Here is a 19,184-nt window from a genome sequence, read left to right on the forward strand (position 1 = left end):
CCCCCTCAAATAAAATAACATCAGAGCCCCTCTTTGCAGCGACAACTTGGGTGTGCTTTCAAACACGTCTTTATTTGCCATCCAAATAAGAACCATAGTCCCAGAAGCTTGTTTTTCAAAATTTAGAAAAGCAGATGTTTTTGCTTGTTTTTCTCTCTGTCTTTCCCCTGCCAAAATGCTTACTGGATTTTCATTAGGTTCTGAAGTTGTTATTCTGTTTTGTTTTGCTTTTACTTTTAAGACAAATCTTGGAAGGGAGTCACTGTAAATTGGAGGATGGGCATCCAAACTGAGAAAGCTGTATTTTAGACTCTAATGAAAATGTTTGAGAAGCTGAAGGCAGGAAGTGCTGGAAGACTGGAGCGAGCACAGCACGATGATGAATGCAGTTCTGAAAGGGTCTCCTGGCATTCTCCCCAGGCCTGCGAGGCTGGGGCTGCCCCAGCAGGCCGGGATTCCAAAAGGAGCATTGCTTTCTAAGGATTCCAGGAGCAGTGCAGGTAGTGGCACACGGCAGGCGGCTGTGGATGGACTGCGTGGATTGAGCATGTGCCAAGGGGGGGCGGCCAGTGCCACTCACAGCCCCTGTACAGTACAGCCTCAGAAACGTGGTAGGCACTGACTGTATTCGTTTCTGTTTCCACCGTAACAAATCAACTCAAACGCAGTAGCTTCACAGAACACATATTTACCTTAGAAAAAGTGACGGTCAGCAATCTGGTGCTGTTCTGACTGGACAAAAATCCAGGCGTTGACAGGGTCGTGTTCCTTTCTGGAGGCTCTCTGTGAGAGAGAGAGAGTTTTTTATCCTTAGCTTTTTCAGCAGCTAGAGGCCCCCCACTTTCCGTGGCTACTGGTCGTCTCCCACCATCCTCACCAGTAGTGAAAGTGGGTTGAATCTTGTCACATTGCTTCACTCTGATCTCTTCTGCCCTCCCTGTTCCACTATTAGGCACCTTTGTGGGTTTCACCGGGCCCAACTGAATACTCCAGGGGTCACAAATGGACCTCTTTGTTAGGGTAAGAGAAACTATGGCCTACCACAAGTACCTAGGCCACTTTTATACCCCATACAATAAGTATATGTAGTAAGACTCTTCAGTTGCAGGAAATAAGACCTAACACAAGCTAATAAAAAGGAAAGGATTTTATTGTCTCGGGTACTTGGGAAAGTTCCACTGGCATCATCCGACATAGCTAGATCCATATGTCCAGCCAGGTCATCCGAGTCCTCTCTTTCTTGGGTTTGATTCTCAAGCAAAGGCTAAGACAGCTCCCGGGCAGTTCCAGGCTTACATAGTTCTTGAGACTGAAAATGCCAGAGAAGAAACCAGGATTTTTTTTTTTCTTAGCCAGCACCAATAAAATGCTGAGGATGACTCTCTTTGGCCCAGCTTAGTCACATGTACATCCCTAAACAAATTATGTTTAGACAGATACAATACTTGCTTCATCTCCAAGGGCAGGAATGGAGTCAGCCTTGCCAGAAGCTCATGTACTGAGTTAGGGAGGAGGTGGCTCCCAAAGGAAATTCAGATGTTGTCACCAAAAGAAGGAGAAAAGATCTCAGTCTATAGAAACAGCAGGTGTCTACTCCACCATGTTATTGCTGGACTTCAGAACCATGAAGTTGGCATATTACTTGGCTCCAAGCCACAAGACTTTCGAACTTGAGTTAGAAGAGGCTCATCCAGGACAAGTAGTAAGTTAATTCAGGTAGTATCTAAGAAGAGGCGTGTAATGGGTCAGAGTATGGGATTCGGAACCAAGTTATTGGTTGTATTTACTTGACCTCTCTGTGCATCCGTTTTCTCATCTATAATATGGGTATTATAAAGGTACCCAGCTGGAGTTTGTTGCAAGGTTTAAATGTGTTAATACAAATGAAATACTTAGAATAGTGCCTTGACACAATAAAGGACAGCTGTCACCATCATGATTAGCATTTGTTATTACAAGTAAACTCCCTGAGCATGGCACAGGGGTTTCGAAAGTAGTTAGGAAATAAGTCAGATACTTCCTTGATTTCTCTCACTACCTGGGGCCACACAGTCTCCTCTTTCTGGAACTTTCTCCACCATCTCTGCAGGAATGGAGGTTCTCACCTGGAATGTAGATTTTGACATAACTTCCTGTAGCTGACCTTCTGTCTCTGGCCTCAACTACATATGTCCATCACCAAATGAATTCTCGGCCACTGTTTCTGAATCCAGATTCTTGAGAGAATTCCATTAATCTGGCCAGTGATTGTCTTTACATGAGAGGGCACCACCTGTTCAATTAGCTGAGAAGAGCCACGTTAGGGTTGTGTAACACTGAAGCGTTAGGTATGTGTGTAGCTGCTGAATTTGGCAAGTCAGATCTGATAGACAATAGCACTCTCTTTATACAAGCTGGCATTTATTTGAGTGATAATATGGAAGCAAGAACAAAAGCAAAAGTGATAGGTAAGAGAGAAAGAAAAGAAAACACATCACCAGATCAGGGAAACACTAGCACCTGAAGTCATGTAGCTGGGGACTCCCAAGGCAGCTTTGCAGGGTCCCCACTGGGGAGTCCCAGGCAGAGTGTCCTCTCCTTGGTGAGACTCCAAACTCTTATTCCCGATGGAGCTCCTTTAATAAAGTGAGAACAAAGAAAGTTCCCTTCTAACAACCTGCAGGACCTGTGGTCCCCTCAAGGACACTTCATCCCCTAGGACAGGCCAGATCCCCTGGGGAGGGACTGATGGCCTTGAGATAAGCCAGTGAGTCTGAGTTCTCCTGAGTGAGCCAAACCCAGCAGAAGTCAGCATGCTTCAGATGTCCCATCAAGGACACACAAAGGTCACAGCAAGCACATGGACAGGGAAGATCTTTAATATTTCCCTTAGCCCTTTAGGTCACCTCTTTCAGTAGGCATGGAAGGGCAGGTTAAGCCAAAAGAGGAAGTTTGGCTTAGCCAGAAAAGTGTCTTTTAAATGCATGCCCTAGCAAATGGGAATTCCCCTACAAAACAAGAAACTTGTGTCAAAAAAAGTACTGGTTATATGTAGACATTTGGGAATAGGACATAACTAGGAAGTGTGTTATACTAATGTTATAGTCTTCATAGAGGAGAAAAAAAAATGATCATTCTCCCATAATTATAAATGGCACATTTATAAATGAGACATTCTTGGTCCTAATTAGAACATTCATCAGATGGACAGAGACTCTCATCCTATTCCCTGTTGAAAAACTCATTCCTGGAACAGAAGTTCCAGTATAGAGCTCACAATCACTGTCAGGGGAGTGGATTCCAGAGTGACCAGTGATGTACCCAAATCTTCCCTTTGGTGGCAGGAAGAAAATTCCTCACTCACTTTTTTTCTTATGCCCTAGAATTATACATAATGGTGGAATTTGTCGTGACATATTTGTACGTGCACACAGTATAACAGTGTAATTTGGTCAGGTTTGTTCCCCAGTTCCTTATTTGTCTTTTGTTCACTGTAACCTTTTTTTTTTTTTTTTTTTACTTTGGAATGTCCCCATATTTTTTTTCAGTAGTTTCAGTCCTGAGTATTCTTGACATCTCAGTGGACACAGAATGTGCCTCAAATCCCTTGTCCTTTTTCTCGGAAGACTTTAGTAAGAATCTTTCTGGTGAAGTACTTCTTTAGTGATGGGGAGGGTCAAGGAGTACTGACGGAATTTCTTAGCTCTGAGGCACTACAGGAAAGCTGGAAAATGCTTTGGATCAGGGCCGGGTATCTTAGGAAGCACTGAGATTTGGGGGAAGACAAAGCATTGTCAAGATTTTGATAGAGGCCTGCTGGGAAAGTCTCCACTGCAAAGGCTCCTGTGCCCCTTTCTAGTGGAACAATTCGTAGGCTCCACGCTTGCTTTCAAATGGATTGGTTTTGAAGCAGTCAACAAAAAAGCATCCTGCTGCCAGGGCCAACCATCAAAAAGAGAAAAGAGAGCAATGCAAACCGTGGGGGAATGTGTGTGCGAAAGAGAAATCTTGTAGAATGGGGATGTGGCTGTTCTGGCCTGATACCATGTGCATTATCTCCCCCAAAGGACCCCGTGGTTTAATGGATGGGGCTTTAACCTCCCCAGAGGTCAGTCTCTACTGGACAAGTGGAACCTCATCCCTGAGGGCATCGACATCCTCATGACACATGGACCTCCTCTAGGTGAGTAAAGTAAAGGTTCTCCTTTTGTCATAGGAGATGACTTTTTTCCCCAAGCATAATGAATAATGCTTTAGGGACATGATCATTTTCCTCCAAAAAAAAAAAAAAATAGTGAATACAAAAAGAAAAAGTCAATGTCTTTAAAGAAACCCAGTATGATAATTAAACTCAGCAGTTCTGCAAGGCTTACAGGTGTTCGTGAAATTAAATTTTTTGATTTAGTCGAGTCAGGGAAAAATCAAATGAGTATGGAGCCCCACAGTCTTTTGAGCTTGATAATTTATTTTAAGAACTGTATTCACTTTGGAGTTAAGGGGGAGTGGGGAACGGAAAGAAGACATGGACCTACCAATCGCAGGGCTTTTGAATGGCAATGAAATGATGGAAACTTTTGTTCAAAGGAGCTCATTTTACTTTTCCACATAATGCTGGAACCTGGGGGATCTTTAAAGTTTAACATTTGAGCTGATTATATGAGAAAAGACTTTTTTTTTTAAGTTAAAGTGTTCAGTAAGGACTTATGTTGAAAGTTACTTAAGGATACTCATTCTATAGGTACCTTGGGGCTGCAGCCAGGTTTATATTGTCTGTGTGCTTCAAAGCCATCCCCTAGGGACCCAGATTATGAGACAGAAGATGATTATTGATTTATATAATTATCCTTAACTATTCATGAGCTTATTATGGTTTGACTAAGCCATAGAATATTTTTCAGCCAGGACCTACCACCTGGTCCCCCATCTACTCAGTACCCCTTGTGCAAGGACCCTGTTGTCCATCTAAAGTGCACTCAGAAAACTCAGATGCTTCACTTTAAATGGGGGTGGGGGGTGTCTTTTTAATCATTATTATTATTGTGGTAAAAGAAACATGACAGGAAATCTACTCTTGTTATCTATTTTTGATTGTACAGTACTAAAAGAGTTTTCTTGATAATCTTGTTTTGAGAGCAGGGAGTCATGCGGATATAAATGATCCTCACGACATTTCTTGGTGTGGGATGGTTATCCATGTTCCCTCCCTCCTCTGTCAGCCTAAAAAATAAAACTTTCTCATATTCATCCCCAATGCAAATTTGATCTTTGTAGATCTCCTCCAAGCCATTTGGTGCTGCTGTCTCTCCTTTAGGAGGGGAGCATTCCATGGTTTGCAAAGAGGGAAAGGGAGGACGAGAACATAGGCCATGGTGGCTCATTTCAATGATGGAGAAGCGAGGGAAGAGGAGCCAGTTGCAGACATGGAAGTGTTACAGGCGGAATCACTGTCCTGAAGCATATCCCTTCTGCATATTACCCCAACCATGTTTTCAAAGGTTTTACTTGGTGACAGCCTTTATCAAGCCATAATCAATTAATTTCCCATTTGACAACCACTTACACTTGCTAAATTGTTAATTTGCTAGCTAAATACTCTTATCAGTGTTCGTTACCTAGTGAAGGTACCTGAGTAACCAACCTTACAGAGCTGCTATCCCATCCAACTTTATCCATCTGCCTGAGCAGCCTAATCTGATGGGATTCGGTCATGATGTTCCTTTGGCTATTTATTTTCAGGGCTTTGGGCATCTTCAGTATAGAGACATTTACTGGACTATACGTATTACTTAGAATGTGACTTTGAATTGAAAAGTTAATTCACAAACTTTATCAAACCATTCAAGAAAAACACATCCATGAGATAATATGCCAGTCACTGTGGATTTAGGATTTTCCCCTCTTGTTAAAAAGTTTTCAACATCCTGGTTTGATTTTTTATCAGGAACCTCCACTTTCATCTGATGTTCTTCCCAGATTCTCTGGTCACTTCCCGCACCCAGCTAACCTGTCTTTACAGAGACACTAAATATTCATGTCTGCAGTTTGACCAAAGGAAGCAGAAAGCTGCCTCTTTCTGCCCAATCATTTCTAAACAGTAGGAATAACCTAATGGAACCATGAAAATGGATTCCCACAGATTATGATTTAGCCTTTCATCTCACCTGCCTTCCTCATGCTCCATCCTTCTGGGGTGTATAGATTTCATTTCAGACCATAATCATCCAGATAGCTGACTTTTGCTATAATTGATGTCCGTTTTTATAGATTTCCTGCATTAAGCGTAGCACTAAGTGGCTTTTACTTTAAAAGTAGTCAATTAGCCCCAACTTGCTGGATGCCACCATGAGGTCATATTGTTGCCTGTTGCCGTAGAGTGGAGAAGCAATGGGCATTCCAAAGCACTGGTCACGGGAACCACCAAGGGTTAAGAGCTGATGTCTTCAAAGAGAGCAAGGGATCTTGTGTCCAGTTCACAGAGAGTCCCTCCCTGTTCTGTCTCTGAACCATTTTGTAAGTAAACTGCTCTCAGAAAGTATAAGAAAGATAAAATTTTAAAAAGAAAGTAACTGAATCGAGGGAGAAAGAGATATTATGGGGCTGCCGGGAATAAATGAATAAATGTCATTTGAGCCCCATGAAGAAGATTTGAAACCCATGGCTGAATAAATCAAATTCTTTACAGGAAAAAAAAATGTTAATTAACGGGGGGGGGTGGAAAAAAAATCAAGAACCTAAAGAAGACAAAGCGACGAGTGAAAAGTTTCTTAAAAGCCATTGTGAGCTTTAATGGAGAGGCTGGGATTACAGATAATGTAATAATCCTTCTGTGAGTTATGGCTTCCTGAAAGTCTAAATGAAACCTTACCTGAAGAGAGAAAATTAAGAGTATTGATTGCATTTCATCCTTAGGTTTTCGAGACTGGGTTCCAAAGGAGCTTCAAAGGGTGGGCTGCGTAGAGCTGTTAAACACGGTCCAGAGGCGAGTCCGACCCAAGCTCCATGTGTTTGGTGGAATTCATGAAGGTAAGCAAAAAGGGATTCATGACTCACTGCAAAGGAAGACCTTAGCTAGACTGGGAATAACTAGAGCAGTGGTTTTTAAACATTTTGGCAGTGGAATCCTTTAATAAAGATGAAATCTTATGAGAAAAATCTGCACATAAAGCTGATAAATATTTCATATGGAACTGCTTGCTCTCTTTTACAGAGAGTAGAGCATAGGAACCCTGTCTGGCCCACCTTACCACAAACCCAGCATTCCCCCAGGCAGCTTAGAATCTCAGGGCTGTAATGAGGAATATTTGATAATCACTGCGGCAATGCAAGCCTGAGGTACGTAAAGACAAATTTTCTCTTTAAGAGAGTTAGAAGAAGTGCCCTGGATATTAGAAGCTATTTAAAGCTTTTATAGTTCATGCCTACCTATAAATATTATGTTTCATATGAAATGCATAAAAAAGACCCAGGAAGACAAGGCATTCTCTGAAAAATAACTGTGGCCCTGCAGTGAAGGATATACAACAGAAGCAGAAGGAACCAGCACATTTGAAGATGGATGTTTCCCTTGCTAACCTCAGAAAACTGTTTCAGACTTCTCAGAAATCAGCGGCACAGTGAGCTCAGGCTGAGATTAAACATAGCAATTAAATCTCCCCTAAGTATTAGGGAACTGGTCCAGTTGCCATTTTCTGCCTTTCAAGGTAAACTGAGTCAGGATCACAGAGCTGAAGCTTCACGGGAGGTTTCAGGGCTGTCTCTAGGTTTTGTTTGCTTCTCTTGCCTTTTTCAAACCAGAGGTAACTGGACTTTTGTGCAGACACAAAGCCCTCCTTCAGCAAGCCTTAGGTTTTCTGAGCTCACTGGCTCTGCCAGGCACACATGTTTGTGTGCAATTGGTGCGTTTATGTGGGCAGCCGCCATATTCTCCCCGGATCCTGCTTGCAGCTGCTCCCTGCAATAATTTATGAAACTGCAGTCAAGTTGGGGTGTATAAGGCTATGTGCCTGATGAAGCAAAAAACAAAGTTTGCTTTTCAAAGTCCACAAATCCAGTGGCTTCCTGGTTATGCAGGTAATAAAGAGCATATTGAAAAATCATCCTACTGAGGCCAGAGAAAATTCAGCTGGCTCCAAGTGCAGGCACCAGCTGAGTGACTGGAAGGAGGGAGGCAGCTCCCCCAAAGCAGGCAGCAGCAGGTATCAACTCCTCTGACTCCACAAAGGAGGGTACTTCTCTATGATATGATGCAGGGAGGGGAGACCAGAGATGGGACCTCATATCCCAATTGCATTTCAGGGGGACCATTGTCTTGAAAACTGGTTTGAATTCCTGCAGCATTCCTTTGAGTTTGCATTCCACCCCCACACACACACTTTTTAAAATTTAAATCATTAATTAGCTTTAAACTAACCAGACAATTGGGGAATTCCACTAAAGTCTCAAAATAATAAACTAGCTTAAAAGGGAGGAGATCATATTCAAATAAACTTGTCTGGCCTTTATTCACTTAAGACAGCTGAAGAGGGCAGAGAGAGGGCAAATACCAACCTCTTGATGGAGAGAGATAACAAGACTTTATGACCCCAGAACTAAACAGTGCACATTTTAAATGCCTCTTTTCTTTTCTTAAGAGATTTTTCCATTGACCCTCATTAAGCTCTCCACAGGCTTACTTGCAGAAATTTTAGCAAATGGAAAAAAAGAACCTTATCAGTGATTTCTTTAAATCCTGGTGATTTTATTTCTTCATGGCTATATTTTTACATGCCTTAAGAGCTTGATATCGATATAGAATTGCAAACTTAGTTGCAGAAGCTGGAGAGCAAATAGATGGTATCCAGGGAAATATGCAAACTTCCAAACGTCCTAAAATTAAGCATATAAAATTATAAAAGAAGCATACATGCCAGAGTTCCAGGGAAGTTTTCTTAGCTTTCTTCCAATAGGTCATTTCCAAGAGGTTTCTACTGCAGGCAGGGATTGATTTTGCTTGATCAAGTGCTCAGGTAAGCTCAGGAAACAGTGGCCTATGGTGATGTTTCTGTACATCACTTGGACAGTTGATTAGTAGATGCTTTTGAATGAAACTTTGAAATGCAACTCCGCATCCAAGCCACAGAACTCAAGGTAAAATTACGTATGGTTAACTCTCACAGAGACAGTTTATCTCATAGAAATGGAAGCCCAGTATCCACATCTCCCAACTCCCAGAGTTCTTTTCCTTCACCTGCCCTGAAGCCCACTTGGAATTTGGTCTGTTTGTCCCCTGAGGAGTTACTCCTACATTACTCACTTCCTTCCCTAGAACTCAATAGTTCATACCAGGGCTTTGAAGTGAAAATGCTATTTTTAAAAGAGAGGGGGGTCAATATTTTTCTTTATTCTCCCTACTAAAGAAATCACAGTCATTCCCTGACAAGTCTAGTGTTTAAATAAGAAAAAAAAAAAAAAAAAAAGAATCACTCTTTGTTGAAGTGGAGAATTTCCCCCCCACCACCACCCTTTAAAGAAAATAGGATAAAATCAGACATCAGCTCCTGAAAGTTGTTAGATCTGGGCAGGCAGGCTCAACTGAATTTCAACTCGCTGCCCCACTGACAAAGGCTTTCTTGTTCTCCTTGCCTGATGGCCCCCCGTTCAGCCACCATCATTTGTATACATTACAGTAACTGTGACACCATCTCCCCACAGGTTACGGCATCATGACCGATGGCTACACGACGTACATCAATGCCTCAACATGTACAGTCAGCTTTCAACCGACCAACCCTCCGATTATATTTGACCTTCCGAACCCACAAGGTTCCTGAAGCTCTAACTATCTTATTGGAATATGAGGGAAGGTCTACAAACTGCCATTTTTCTAATTATAAACTTACATTCTCTTACTTGTTTATTTCCAAATGCTGTGAGTTCTTTTTGTAAATTTGTCGAAACAAACAACAACAAAAAAAACTGATGCTAGAGGTTGTGCTTCTTCTTTATTATTATTATTATTATTATATTATTATTATTATTATTATTTCTAAATGGGGCACCCATTGGAAATCAAAGGAGCATTGTGAATTTGTAAAATGACTTCTGATTTTTCAAAGGCCACGCCATTGTAAATTGTTAAGTGTTCGCCAAAGGACAGCCAAGCTTTCTTTTAAAAAGTGAAAAGAAGTCTTATTTTAATATGCTTTAAGCTGGAAGAAAAAGAAAAAAAAATGGAAACAGGTAGACAGTGTTTTAAAAACCACCCAGATTTGCACAACTGTTTAAGAGTATTGTTTTTAAGTATTTTATTTTGTAATGTTTTGTTGTTGTCGTATTCTTGGTAATGCTTCATTTTTGCAGATGTGGCCCTGATTTTAAACAATCTTCTCAACTGAAGTAGGTATGGAAAAAGCCTTCTCGTCACATTCTTGCTGGAAAGAAGACATGTGTCAAGGGAAGACAACAGCCCTCATTTAAAGGATGGCTTAGCTAGTGAGATCCATATCGTGGTTTTACAAGGTCTCATTGTTTGTTTGTTTCTTTTAAATTATTTTAGCTTTAAAAATATGGAAATGGAACCTGTAAACAGCAGGTATTTCATGCAGTAAAAAAAAAATGAGTGTGCAGACTCCTTTTCAGTATGGGTTTATATATATAAGTATTTTTTTTGTGTGTGTACTCTAAGTTAGGAGTTTAACATTGCCAAGGACAGTACAACTGTGGTGGGATGCTGTGTGGCTGCACCTCAGAAGTCCGAAGGAACTGACACGTATTCTCAGAACTCAAGGTCTTAAAGAGCTTGAGTTAAATCTAGGTACAGTTACAAGCGTGTATAGAATTAAATGGATGCAATGGAAGCTAACTAAAATAAGGCTTAGTTGTCCTTTCTATTTAAATGCCCTGAATTGTCTTCTTACTTCCTCTCCCCCCTCTCCCATTTTGCACTGTGTGTCGATGCAATCTTCGCTAGCACAAAATATTGTCGCTAATAGTCATTTCTGTTTTCCCATTGTAAATGCTGTTGAGCTTTATTCTATTTTATGTTACCTTGAAATTTAGGAAAGCTGTTGTTTCTTTAAATTTATTGTGATATTCTATATCTAGCGGCCTTTATATGCAAATAAAATTGCAAGATTTTTAAATCTGTGCTGTTTGGAGAGTTGGCTGGTGGAAGGGTCGTAGTTTTGTCCTGTGGAGAAGGGGGGAGGTTCTTCATATGCTACATCATAATCCCTTTTAGAATAATTAAAATACATGATTTTTTCCCTAATTTTCAATAAACTTTTATTACCCACCATGCGCAGGCTGGCAGGTAGGTCAGTAAGACCTTGGGTGTAGTCTTTCCTTCCATTGTGCTGTCATCTATCTTGCTGTAGATTTCAGAGGGTACAGATTTCATCTTTGGCCATTGTAAGGTTTGAGGGAATAGGGTGACTGCGTATGTGGATGCTATTTCAGGTGTATTGTATGCGGAAGCTGTTAATGATAGAGTAATCATTGCACATTCTCATTTGTCCCCATCAGCAGACCCCATCTCCCCATCACTGTTGTTTTCTTGAAATGATATCCAACAACAAAATGCTTTGGCATCCAGGAAGGGGCAGGCAGTGGGGTAGGATAATGCCTGTCTTTTTATTTTTTTCTGGAAGGACCATTGAAGAAAGGCAGTATATCTGCAGTGTATCTCCAAAGTCTACTTCTCAGTCAATGCCTTTTGGATTGCATTTGGATACATCTTCCTACGTACGCGTGGATCCTTTGGTGCAATTCCTAGAAGGAATTCTCCGTGTCACTCCCAGCAGAGAGAAAGTACTAGGCCTGAATTTCAGCTCAGATTCACATTTAATCATCATGATCCGTTGTAGTTGTTAACATTTATTAAGCATCTTGGATGCCACTCAGAGCCTGTGGTGGACATTAGTCTAAGCTTGCAGAGAAGATGTTCAAGCTTACCAAGGAGAAGAGGTCCATGATCGTGTGGTAGCTATAATGGGTCAATGTAGGTTCTGAAAGAAATTTACATCCTTCCTTTGACCTGCTACCTCAGTAAAAGAGAGTATTGACTTCAAGCCCCTTTCTGCAAGGCTGGAAGAACTAGACTGCTGGATGGAAATTTCACCTGGCTCTTGTACCAGGAGGTAGGCTCAGATGTCTCAAAAAGCAAGCTCTCTAGAAATAGGTGGATGATCACCGTGACAAGTGTGCAAACCCGTCTGGACACAAACTAATTAAGCTGAACACTTACTAAAATTGCTTTCCATTGTGTGGGAACAGGAAGCAATACAGTCTACTAAATCCATAGGGTAGCCTGGCTCATAGACAGAGATTCCTTTGGCCAGGCCACAATTCCATGTGCGTGAACTGCCTCCAGGAAATCCATAGAAGACTGTTCAAAAACCTAAAGTTCTCTCCATTGGACCTGTTAACAAGGAAACATTCAAAATAGCTCTTATAAATCAGGCCCTTTCTATCCCTTCTATCACCAGGCACTCTGCTGAGCAGGTTTCAGATTTTATTTCTAATCTTCACAAAATCCTGGGGGAAGTCACATAAGCCCCACTTTATAGATAGGAAAGTATCCCTCCCCCAACCAAATAATTTCCCTTAGGAAAATGTAAGGTTCAAAATCTGGTCTGTCTGACTCCATAGCACATACCCTTTCCATCACCCCTGCTTCCATGGGTTAAGTGAATGCCTTCGAGGGCTAATATAAACTGGTTCGGCCGGGGCATTTCCTGTCCCTCTCATAGGAACCCACTGGAGTACCTTGCAAGCAGCTTTCCAACAATACCAAGCTGGATCTCTTCCTCTCTGCTTGAGATCCGGCCTTGGATAAGAGCAGAGACCCTAGGGCCAGTGGGCCAGCCCACATCCCACCTCCACCATGGATTAGTATGGCTTCCTACACCTGGGTGCTCGATTTCTCCATAAATAGGGCGGTGAGAATGAGGAGGAAGTTGTGTCATATGAGTTCATACATGGAGATCACTGCCTGGCATATAGTCAGCAGTTACCCCTGCTGTGTCTTGAGATTCTCCAGGCAAGATTCTGTCTGTTGACTTCTCACCCTGGAGAGCACCAGGTGGCACTGTGTCAGAGACAGCATGCTTGTGTGCATTCTTAGGATCTGTAACACACTTCCCGCCCTAGAAATATGAAGAATCCCAAGGGCATTTCTAAGCGGCAGATAAGGAAAACTGACTTCCGAGTTTGGGTATTATATTTTGCAAAATCCCTTTTAATCTCCAAATAGGAAGGGGTCCCAACTCTTTCAAGTTGCTTAAAGTGGCACCCACAGATCTTTCCTGAAGCATCTTTCTCCCCTTGGAATTTTCCCTCTCCATCCCACCACATCCTTCTACTTCAATTAGTGAAGTTTTTTCCTGTATATTTTCTTGTAATCTCCTTTTGTTTTATAAAGATATTAGGGGGATCCTGAAATCCCTTTAAGAGACAAGTTGCTGTTATTCTGACAGGTGGTCAATGTTAAGCCTGTCTTGTCTCCATCGCTGAAGGAAATAAATACTGTGACTCCTTAAGTAGGAAGAATCGGAAGCTGGGAGGATTTTGGATTTGTTGATTGCAGATGAAACACTTGCTGTGCCCCAGAATCATGCCCTCATCCCCCATTCTCACCCTGCAAGGATGTGCACCTTTAGTGGAGGCTTTTAACATCCTTATATTGTTTTGATTTTCCAGTATCATTTAATGTTCTGTTGTCATTTTCCTAAAAGTTTTTAGGAACTTTTTGTTTAAAACAAGAGTGAACTGAGCTCTACTTTAAGAATTTGACCATAAGCTGAAGCATATGGAAACACTGTTGGATATGGGTAGGAAGCAGTTGGATGTTGTTATGGTTTGTATGTGAGGTATCCCCCACACGTGTGAGACAATGCAAGAAGGTTCAGAGGAGAAATGATTGGGTTGTGAGAGTCTTAACCCAATCAGTGATTTAATCCCCTGATAGGGATTGAGTGGTAATAGAAGTGGTAGGATGTGGCTGGAGGAGGTGGGAATTGGGGCGTGGCTTTGGGTATATATTTGTATCTGGAAAGTGGAGTCTCTCTCTCTCTCTCTCTCTCTCTCTCTCTCTCTCTCTCTCTCTCTGTTTCTGGACCATTATGATATGAGCTGCTTCCCTCTACCACTTTATCCCTCCATGATGTTCATCCTCACCTTGAGCTCTGAGGAATGGAGTTATCCTTCTATGGACTAAGACCTCTGAAACCACGAGTCCTCAAATAAACTCTAACCTCCTCTACAGTTTGGCTGGTCAGATCCTTTAGTCATAGCAGCGAAAAAGCTGGTTAAAACAGATGTAGGGGGGCTGGGGTGGTGGCTCAGCAGTAGAATGCTTGCCTCGAATTGTTAGGCACTGGGTTCGATCCTCAGCACCACATAAAAATTAATAAACAAAATAAAGGTATTTAAAAAAAACACAGATGTAGGAAGTGTTTTAGGATTGGAGAGTCTTAACCATGGGTTTCATGGAAAGCTTCAGGAAACCTCCTTGAAAACTTCTAGAAACCTCCTCTTAATACAAAAATGTGTCTCCCCCTTCCTGTAGTGAAGTAGCAGGGCTGCTGAATGTCTGTCATCTCCCTGGCATGGCTCTTCCAGAATGTTCAAGCTGCTGCTTTCTTTCCTTTTCTAAATACCCACTTCCTCTAAACTGGCCTACCCTGCTTTTCCAGGAAGAGAAAAACAGATTCCAAAGGTTCCTGGAGAAGCCCCACTCTTCCCTGGTACCCACACAATGATCAGTCTCTGACGGTCACGAGAGGTTCGGAGAGGGTCGGTGGCACCACCACAGTCACATAGCACATCAGGAGACAGAATCCCACATTGTCATTTGGATTCTCAATTGGGAGCATGACTATTTTTCAGCTTGACCTTCAGGAAGAATCAAGATGGAAAGTTCAGTCTGGGCCGGATGTCATATGATTTTGTAGTAGAGAACGAGCCACCAATCTGTGAAGGAAACCTCAGAATCTTCTGCCAAGTTTGCTCTCTCTCCCTTTAACGAGTCTGCCTGCAACAACTCTGATGGGCCCCTCATTTGTTCTCCTGCAAGGGACATGGGCACAGTTTCTGCCTTTCCTACCTCAGAACCTCATAGCTCTTCTTCATGGGGTTTTGACATGCATACATGTGTCATGTCTGGAAGGCACTAGGAGTTGGTAAGCTTCCCCACCCGTGGAAGAAGACATGTTGAGTGACCTCAGATGTGCTATTTTATATCTGTTAGCCTCCCATTCCACCCTGTATAATGGGGATAACTATTGCCTCACAATGAATTTGTCAGACTTGACACAGTAATATCCACAGAGCCCTGGGAAGAAAATTGTATTGTTCTGCCAGTCATAATTTCTTAAAGCGTTTTTTTTTTTTTTAAAGACAAAAAAAAAATTGACCTTATTTTTGGTGAGTCACAACCCTTCGGAAGAAAAAGCGAATTGCTTGAGCTGGACTGAGTCAGAGGAATGGTGCTGCCAAGCCCAGTTGTACAGAAATTGAGCTCTTTAAATTCTTGTCTCTCTGTCTGAATTACCTGACAAAACATTTGTGGTGGGTTCTCCCTGACTCCTCCTCATTTCCTTCCTGAATTAGGGATGCCTTACAAGACAAAAATCCAAGGGCAAAAAAGCTTCTTTTACATCTGAGAGCGTCTATATCTAGGTAATGGTGAGGGAGTGGGATGCATTTCCATTCGGAAGCCCAGCCACTGCGGGACTAAAAGCACAAGCAGACTAAACACACGAGGGCAGAGAGCCTCCTCCCATCCATCAGCTTTGATTTTTATGAAGCCACCGTTACCATGAGGTGCGTCTGAACACTCAGAGCTTGCTTACCAAGGCAAAGGGCCTGTGATTTCATGGCCCATTTCTGCCCTGACCTTAGTGGATGACCTTGGGATTAGGTTGAGCTTCTAAGCAAAAGCTCCTGAAGTAGCAAATGACTTGGAACCCAAGTGCTCCTTCCATGCTTACGTTCACCAGCACTTGCCTTTGCACAAGTCAGCTACGATGCTTAGGTGACAACCACTTAATTCTTACAGGGATTCATATTTTCTAGAAGCCCTTCCTGGATCCACTATCCCCACTCAGAACACTCGCCTGCGGTGCTGCTATAGCTGCCCACACATTCTCCTCTCTGTGTCACATAATTGTTGCTGGTCTACCTGTGAGCTCCCTGAGGCCAGTGATCATGCCTTCTAAGCATCTTGAGTCCAAACAAATGCTTGCCCTTAACTAGTGAAAATAAGAAGGAGAGATAGGCAAAATTAATCACAGGTGGAATCAGCAAATATTTACTAGACCCCATAATCCTCATGCTGTGCTAGTAAATTTCATTTGTAAGAAAAGATCTTTCCTTTGCCATGAAAGGGCCTTTGAACTAGGTGCAGAAAACAAGATATTGATGCATCAAGGTAAATGGCAAGAAGAGATGTAAATTACAGGTCAAGACATCAATGATAAAACATTGGGGTGTGCGAAACAAGAGCTGGTTCCCGTTATGTGAGTGACCGTAGTTTTGGGGAAGTACAAAGAGAAGGTATGAGTCCCAGACAAGCGCAGGCAGCTAATCTAGGAAAGGGAGTCTGTGCGAAAATGATAATGTCAATCCATATATAGTGTCATTCCAGGAGGAGAAAAACCTGTATGGCCACTGGCAATTCCAAGTGTGTCACGTAGCTGGTTTGTTTTCTTAATTTACTCTATGAAATGGTTTTCTCTAATGGCATGCCATTGACGAAATGCACTGTAATGTCGCCATCCATCACCTCCAAATGCTTTTGCATGCATCAGTTGTTGACTTGTTTTCTCCCATTCGGCACATAAATGAGAGGAATGATTTATCCAAGGCCACCAGTTAGTCTTATGTGGAATCTGAAATAGCTCTCTGGAGAAATACTGCCCTGAGCACTTACGTCTTTATGCTGCTCTGAACTTGCATCGAAGGGCAACTTTGGCTTGGGCTGTGCTTGGATGACCCTTGCATTTCCTGGAGAGCTGGTCCAGGCGTCCACTGTGGTCTGGAACTTCCGAGTTGTGAGAGCCGGTTTTCCTGTGGGTGTGAAAAAACATTAGGGTAGCATGGAATTATAGGGTATAGAAATCAGGGCCTTGGCCTTTGTTGCTGTGAGTGTACATTTGAACAAGCAATGAGATTCCCTCTGTGAACTTAAGCTCATTTCCTTGAACTGCATCTCTCCATGCCTGGGACATCTAACTCCTTGTCCTTCAGAGTTTTACAGAGATCAATAGATCAAAAATGGAAGCTAAAAAATAGGAACATCAAGGCAATTCTCACCTGCCAAAGGTGCTTTGAGTGAAGTCAGAGTATGGCATTTCTAAGTAGAACCTGGTGTTGAATCAAATACCAGAAGGGACCACTCCATAAGAGTTTTTCTCATTAGATGATGGTGATGATGCGGACAAAAGGTTTGATACATCCAATGCTACAGAAACCCTGGAACAATAAACACAGTACTCCCATGTGTGGCATTAATAGATTATGTAAAGATTTGAAATATCCTTCCTCTTAGTTCTTGTCTTAAAAAAAACTGAAAAATATAACTTGGAAGGTTTCACCTGAGAAAATTTGTGGAAATTAGCAAGGAGAAAAATAACAATACTCATCAGAGATTATTTCTGCATTAAATATTTTTTGTTGAGTGTGTTTACATTTTTACTCCAAGAATACTATGTCTGGGCTGGGGATGTGGCTCAAGTGGTAACGCGCTCGCCTGGCATGCACAGGGTGCTAGGTTCCATCCTCAGCACCACATAAAATAAAGATGTTGTGTCTGCCAAAAACTGAAAAATAAATATTAAAAAAATTCTCTCTCTCTGTCTCTCTCCTCTCTCTCTCTCTCTCTCTCTCTCTCTCTCTCTCTCTCTCTCTCTCTTAAAAAAAAAGAATAGTATGTCTAATATGTGACAAATGAACCTTTTCTTTGGCTGTATTTCTGAGTACTAATGAAACTGAAATAAGGTACACAGAGGATAAGAACTTTCTTACTTTCTTTTCTGAAGAGTTGAATAACCAAAATTAAAAATCCAAAGCTAATCATGAGACCACTAGCTGCAGTGAGGAAATTATGTGGTTTCATATTTTGTTTCGGAGAAAATTCAGAAACTACAGTAGATTGGCATTGCATTTCTCTCTTGCATTTTTGTCTACTTGATAATCCTTATTTAAAAAGGGGAGAGGGTAGTGTTAATAGGTACGACATTCAGGAATAACAATAAAATGTATTTGAGTTCAAAGATCATGCAAAGCAATTTTCTCAATAAAAAGATGAAATGGGGGTTGGAGGATGTGAATAAGAAGGAGTGGATGTGAGGGAACCAGGTTCCAAAACAGAATGAACCTTTTCATTCCTCAGGCTAAGACGTATGACTTGTGCATGTCTTTTGATCATTTTCTTTCTCTAAACTATAAATTGATAAGTTAATCTTCTCTGATGTCAGGACACCCCTGAACAAAGGGAACAGGTGAGTAGCCTGGATGTTTCATTAATATGAGTTCCACTGGCTATACGGGGGACCAGGAGAATTAGACCTCTCATCACAATCAACCTGTGATGGACTTTTCCAACACAATGGTGCCCTAGAGACTGGTTTATGAAAATGTTCTTCTGAAACACTTTTCCCAAGAAATAAATGATATGTCTCCAGTGAAGTGACAGTATGCAGGCTATTCCAGAAATACTTGTGGATTCAGCAGTATACCATTTATTGATATGAATATTTATATCCATGACATAGTGCTGTGCTTGTTGGTGGTATTTGTAATAAATAACTTGGCTGGGATGGTGAGGACATCGCCTACTGTTTTTAAAGCTCAGCATTCCCAAAACTATTTGAAGAACCCCCTCATCACTACTACTTTGGACCCATGTTAAAAACAATTCAACAGAGACATTCTCCTTTCATAACCCTGTAAATAAATATTTATTTTGCTGACCTAGAAGCAATTCTGGAGTAAGTTCAATCTTCATTTTATATGATTCTATTTCAACTGAAAACTTTGTAAAAGTGCGATTGCCTTTATTCAGCTAAATTTGTATACAGTTCTTTTAGTTTCTTAGAAAATGCTTTTGTAGCTGGGTGTGGTAGTGTACGCCTATAATCCCAGTGACTTGGGAGGCTGAGGCAGGAAGATTACAAGTTCGAGGCCAGTCTTGCAACTTAGCAAGGTCCTAGTCAACTAAGTGAGTC

General features: G+C 41.7%; 1 protein-coding gene across 8 annotated transcripts in view; it reads left to right on the plus strand.

The window, feature by feature from the left end:
• Mpped2 (metallophosphoesterase domain containing 2) overlaps nt 1-11,084 on the plus strand; it is a 171,555-nt gene extending 160,471 nt beyond the window's left edge. For all 8 annotated transcript variants that reach the window (XM_026404332.2, XM_026404373.2, XM_077797495.1 and 5 more), the window contains 3 exons: nt 4,047-4,162; nt 6,889-7,002; nt 9,670-11,084. In XM_026404332.2, coding sequence (XP_026260117.1) covers nt 4,047-4,162; nt 6,889-7,002; nt 9,670-9,788 — 349 coding nt within the window. In that variant the 3' untranslated portion in view covers nt 9,789-11,084. The remainder of the gene's footprint in view (nt 1-4,046; nt 4,163-6,888; nt 7,003-9,669) is intronic.
• The last annotated feature ends 8,100 nt before the right edge of the window (nt 11,085-19,184 follow it).

Source organism: Urocitellus parryii, chromosome 4 (assembly GCF_045843805.1).
Source record: "Urocitellus parryii isolate mUroPar1 chromosome 4, mUroPar1.hap1, whole genome shotgun sequence".
Classification (NCBI taxonomy): domain Eukaryota; kingdom Metazoa; phylum Chordata; class Mammalia; order Rodentia; family Sciuridae; genus Urocitellus; species Urocitellus parryii.